The sequence below is a fragment of the Propithecus coquereli genome, unplaced genomic scaffold, assembly GCF_000956105.1.
Source record: "Propithecus coquereli isolate 6110/MARCELLA unplaced genomic scaffold, Pcoq_1.0 Scaffold867, whole genome shotgun sequence".
In the NCBI taxonomy this organism is placed as follows: Eukaryota; Metazoa; Chordata; class Mammalia; order Primates; family Indriidae; genus Propithecus; species Propithecus coquereli.
This window is the reverse complement of record NW_012154918.1, coordinates 155,597-161,697: the sequence shown is the minus strand read 5'-3', so window position 1 is coordinate 161,697 and position 6,101 is coordinate 155,597. Positions and strand designations below refer to the sequence as shown.

General features: G+C 41.3%; 1 protein-coding gene across 1 annotated transcript in view; it reads right to left on the bottom strand.

Annotated features, from left to right (window-relative positions):
* Window positions 1-5,443: 5,443 nt before the first annotated feature.
* The window catches only part of LOC105826225 (zinc finger protein 682-like), an 8,156-nt gene continuing 7,498 nt past the window's right edge, over window positions 5,444-6,101 (bottom strand). The window contains exon 3 of the mRNA XM_012664167.1: window positions 5,444-5,876. Coding sequence (XP_012519621.1) covers window positions 5,444-5,876 — 433 coding nt within the window. The remainder of the gene's footprint in view (window positions 5,877-6,101) is intronic.

Genomic DNA, 6,101 nt, shown 5'->3' with positions numbered 1-6,101 from the left:
CCTAGTGTTTATGTAAAAGCATGTGGTTAATTGTTGCTTCCTCAGTGACATTACAGATCTTTCTATATTTGGTGGGCATAATTCATGTACTTTTCCATGGAAAACTAACAACACTGAATCGTAAGATGTATGAAGTGGAGAGGTGCTTTGTGGTTGAGTTATAACACCATATTAAGTGATGCGTGAGTTAGGTATAAAGATAAATATTCTTTTGCATTATAGAAAGAAAGAATCAAAATTGTAGAAGCAAATTGTTTTACTAATTGCACATTAGGATAATAAAATACAGTGGACTTTGAAATCCTTTTCTTAAATTATATGTGAACTTAATTTGTTAAATTAAAAGATGTTTTTAATGTGTCAAGAGTGTTGCAGATTGAACGAAGCGTTATTTTGCCACCAACATTAAACTGTACCATGCTACCCAAAGTTGTAGGTAATGGATGGTAACAACGCCGTACTGGGTTACACAGTAAAATGACATCTCTTTTGATCCATTTTCCCAGTGGCTTTAAATCTCAAATAACTTGAGTAATAAGGTTTCCACAGGTTGTATTTTCTCTTATGTTTGCAATTATATTGTTACTATAATGGTTATAATGAAGATTTGCAATATAATAAAAAGCCATACATTTATGAACACTGAATGACTATTTATACCATTTTATCCTACATTTTTCTTTCAACTTGCAACCTCTATGGATTAGGAAACACAAATTTTTTATTTATGTGGAATTAAATATATAAATATATCACTCTGAAGATGAACCTTAAGTTTAATAGAATCACAGAGTAAGTAATTATGCTTGTGTGAAAGTGGATGTATACCTATTTTGAAAAGAAAACAAAAAATATTGGGGAAAAAGATAATTTCAAAAGTGGTGATAATTTCCTAGCAAACTAGATAGAAATCTCAAAGATTCTGAAAGAAAATCTATGGTTTTTTGCTTTAGTTTGAATTAATTTCTGTAAAATCTTCAGGCTTCTCGTTCAGAATCTCCCCTTGCAAATACTGTTTTCACTTGCTTGTTACTCATGCAAGACCTACTATACAATTTTCTTATTTCAAAGTTCGTGAAGTATTTATATGACAAGTTCAGGAATCATAATATTGATTTTTATAAAATTCAATGGTGCTCATAAAATAATCTGAAGATGTAAGTCCACAGTGTATTAATATACATTTTATTTACTTGTACATTCTGTATTTGCCTTATAAATGGGGGAGCCCTATTTAAGCCACTTTTTCTTTGGTTATTCTTTCACTTTTTATCATTGACATAATTGAGTTTAGTGGGCCAATTTGTTCAGGTACATGCTGGGAAGTCTTCAAAAATCATGAAGTTGTTTTGAAATTTTAGTAGAGGCAGCAAGTATAGGACAGTACTTGGCATGTAATAGATGCTTTATATTTAGCAGTAAATATTCCTGGGGCAGTGAGTTTGTGGCTCCAGGTAAGAGACTGAAAATACCCAGGTGAAGAAATGGCCCTGATTCTGCACGTGGAGAGGGGACACACGTATGACAACAAACTCTCCGAATTTATAAAGAGAAATTCTGTTTATTTCACTTCGCAATTATGTCTAATATTTTGCTCTTTGTCTTCATTCCCAGCCACAAACATATCACAACCATTCTTTTTGCCTGTGCTATGCTACAACTTTCTCGCTGTTCTACCAACCTCGTGCCATTGCACACAACACTTTAAAAGTTCTGATGAGAAGTTTAGAAATTTTTAACTTGGCAAAAATTATTTTTAACTACAGAGTTTGAAGGCCATCTATAGGTTATAAATGCAGCATTCTGATTGCTTGAGATCAGAGGGAGGTTCTGGCAGGTTGATATCCCAGGAAGGAGAGTGAGTGTTAGGGACCAAGCAGACGCTCAGATGTCAGTCCCAAGGCTTCAGGCTATCATCTGGTTTCCTTCCTGGCTGGATGTCTATGCAGATCTCCTGTGTCTGATCTGGGGAACGGAATTTCCCACGGGGGTGTTCCCCTCGGGAGCTACCCACATAGGCCTTTGGTGCCTCTTGGCCCGGCTGCCATGCACTCTCTTTGCAGAGCTTCACACAGGAGATCAGTGAGGAGCTGTCTCATAGGTCCAACTCCTTCATCTCCTTGGGTGAAGTGCAAGTGCACCAGGCCACCCGCCATGGCTGTGATAAACAGGGTGTCAGCTGGCACAGAGGGGTCTCTACAGATAGGGACTGAAGACGACCAGGATGTGTTAAGGTCCTGAACCTGAATATCAAGACTCCCTGGGCTCTACCCTAGGGCTTTCTCACTTGAGTGACTGGCAGCCCCCTCCCCCAAGGGAATCTGGCCTCCATCAGTCCCCAGTGGCAACTTGGTTAAGTGCGGTTTCTTCCACATACTTGTAGGAACATCAAAGGAAACACTTTTGTGTTGTGTTGACCTTACACTAGACTATGAGTATGTCTGCATGTTGCTGCCGCTGCCGTGTCCAGCTCCCAGCCCAGGCACCCCTGTAGCAGGCAGCAGCACTGCCCTGCAGACCTGCTGAGGCCTAAACGCCAGCACTTACTAGGGCGCTTCTTACACAAAAGGTGGAGGTTACACAAAAAGGGGTTAAACTACTCTATACATTTGTCTGCAATGTGTCCTTGCACAGAACTCGTTCCCGTAGCCCCACCAGGGCAGGAGCTGTCCCCTCATATGTCTTCATTGTATTCCATGAGGGAGGACATTTCCCACCAAGTTTCAGCAATTCAAATCTGGCGGAGCCTGACACGGTAAAATTGTTTCCACGTGAGCTGTGCTGCAGGGAGCATCCTGTGTGTGTCCTGATAGGTGTGACAGTTTGCTAGGCTGTCATAACACACAACACAGACAGAACGGTTTTGTCAACAGAAATTTAGACTGTCACAATTCGGTAGGCTAGAAATCACATCAAGCTCTTTTTCTGGCGTGTTTCCTCTGAGGCCTCACCCCTTAGCTTGCAGATGTCCATCTCCTATCTTGATGTTCCAATGGTCGTCTTTTGCGCTTCTGTGTCCTTACTGCCTCTACTTACAAGTCCAGTCCCTCTAGATGGGGGCCTAGCTCAATGAACTCACTCGACCTTGACTACCTCTTTCTGGAATATATGTCCAAATACAACCACGTTCGCAGGCACTGGGTGTTAGAACATTATTATATGAATTTGGAGAGGGGACAAAATTTATCCCATAAAATATACTAATCCCCTACGGAAGACAGACTCCCAAGAAAGAGATTACTGAGAGAAAGTATATGAATACGTACAATTTTAACAGCTACAGCCAGATTATTTTTCAAAGTGCAGTGGCTGGTACATTGTCACCCGTAGTTTCTCAATGTAGCTGCTTCCCTGCATCCAGCCTCTCCTGGATGTTAACGATTAATTTTTTGCCAATCTGATGTCCCTATGTCAAATAAAATCATGCTGCTTCATTGTTTCTTTCATCCCGATTTCTCAACTGATATGTCAGAATCACCTCTCAGGTGTTTAATATCTATTTGGGTTTTCTCTTTCCTGAGTCATCTGCTCAGACCCTTGGCCCTGTGGGGTTTTCTCCCATGCCAGAGTCTCCTAGCATTGATGGGCCCTTTGCCAGACTTGGGATTGCTGCAGCTCAGTTTCTCAACACTTCATTTAATGTAAACAAAAGAAATACATATGTTGCGTTAGGTCAAAAGGGTTCCTCTAGAATGTCTTGCCTTGTGCATTGTATATAAAACACAAAGAAAATGACGCTTCCTCAGGCCCTTCCTCTCCATCTCAAGAGCAGAGAGAGCCTCAGGAAACTCAGGGAGAATTACACACAGCTCTCGCTGTGGAAGTTTCTCAGTTCTGACTCACGTGCTGGTGAGCGGACATTTCACATTCCAGAGCCTGTGCTTTCTCATCTTTATAATAAGGATGTGTTTTTGAGGACTCATGGGAATAACGCTCTTTATACAGACTTGATACAGGTAGGTGGTTTTGGACCACAACTGACAAAATACCGTGAAGATATGTTGAAGGTAATAATAGGTTAATTATTCTCCACCCTACATGAAATTTCACTTTTTACCATGGACACCCATGTCCTCCACATGCATGAGTTCTTAAAAAGCTGGACTGTGTCACTGTCACCGACTATATGTTCCTCCTTGTTCCCCAGCATGAAAATGAGTCTCCCTGAAAGCAGAAGAGGCCTGTACAATGTGGACCCATCATCCAGGGAAGAAGGGAAATCTAGCAGTCCCCAGATCCAGATTTCTAGGAATGGACCATGCCCTCCTCCACCACGTTCCTGGGTGCCTACTGTGACCTCACCATCATCCCACAGTCCCTGGAGCAGCTGTTCATCAGGTAAGCATCTGTCCCCTCCAAAGTACAGTGGTGAATGGGCCACATGCTGTATGTGTCTTGGGGTTGTCACTGCAACCCGCTGAACCTTACTTTGTGCCTCCAAAAATGGGGTGGTCAGAAGATAAACCTCAAAGCATTCTTGTAGGGACTAAACGGTATGAGACATGGCAGGTGGGTTCCTACAGAAAGGCTGCTGGGCCTGCTCTCATTGTTCATTTTTATTATTTTTCTCTCTCCCTTAGCTGAAGAAACTCTGCTTCATGCTTCAAAGGTCCATGTCCCTCTATGTTTGGAAAAAACAGTAAGTAAGCAAACCTATTTTCGCTTTTGTAAAGTACATTTCAGATTCCTTCTAGCTTGTGTATGTCCTTGACACAGGCAGAATGGGGGTCCCTGGCTGCTGGAAGAGAGGACCCAGGCCCACGTAAATATCTGGGAAGGCTCTGATTGGGGTCCATTCATTTAACACACATATGTTAAGCACTTAATTTGTGTAGTCACTTGTCTAGATCTTTGGAATAATTTAATAAACAAAAGACAAAAATCCCTGCACCTCAATTATATTTGGGGAGTTAGATGCTCACTGTAGACATAAAAAGGTCATGTCCACAGAATGTGAGATGTGATTTCCTCAGGGCCTCCTCAAAGTATGGATGCATCTACACAGATTCTTACAAGAATGACACAACCCAGGACATTTAATACATGCAGAAAAAGGATCGGGCAAAATTGAACATCCCCTCATGATAAAAACTCTCATCAAATATGACACAGAACAAATGCACCTCAATGCAACAAAGACCACGTAGGACAAACCCACAGCTAACAACATAGTAAATGGGGAATCGTTGTCAGCTTTTCCACTGAGACCTTGAACAAGTCAAGGATGACCACTCTTGCTACTTCTATTCAACATAGTACTGGATGTCCAAGCCAGAGCCATTACAGAATGAAATAAAAAGGCATCCATAATGAAAACAAACAAGTTAAATTGTCCATTTTCAGACTTTATAACCTATGTATAGAAAACTTAAGTTTTGCTTAGGTATGAATTCTCTCATATATAGTAAGGTAAGAGCATTAGGTAGAGATTTTGCCAAATTCTTCACATTTGTAGGGTTTCTCTTATATGAATTCTCTTATGTCTATGGAGGTGTGAGTACTGGTTAAAGACTTTGCCACATTCTTCACATTTGTAGGGTTTCTTTCCAGTATGAATTCTTTTATGTACAGTAAGGCCTGAGCACCAGCTAAAAGCTTTGTCACATACTTCACATTTGTACTGTTTCTCTCCAGTATGAATCCTCTTATGTTTAGTAAGTTCTGAGCACCATTTATAAGCTTTGCCACATTCTTCACATTTGTAGGGTTTCTCTCCAGTATGAATTCTCTTATGTTTAGCAAGGTCTGAGCACCAGATAAAATCTTTGCCACATGCTTCGCATTTGTAGGGTTTCTCTCCAGTATGAATTCTCTTATGTGCAGTAAAGACTGAGCACCAACTAAAGGCTTTGCCACACTCTTCACATTTGTAGGGTGTCCGGAGCCATGAGGCCCAGCAGCTGCTTACCAAGCCCACGCATTTGCAAAAGCCCGCGAAAGAGCTTGTAAGTTTCTATTTACCCATTATAACTATGTAGCCCTTGAAAGCCTCTGAGGGTTTCCTTATATGGAAATCCTCTGGCTGGAAAGCCAGAGCCTCGGAAAGCACCGCCCCTTTACTGTTACTCTTTCTGCCTTACTTAAGCCTCTGCCTTCCTGCC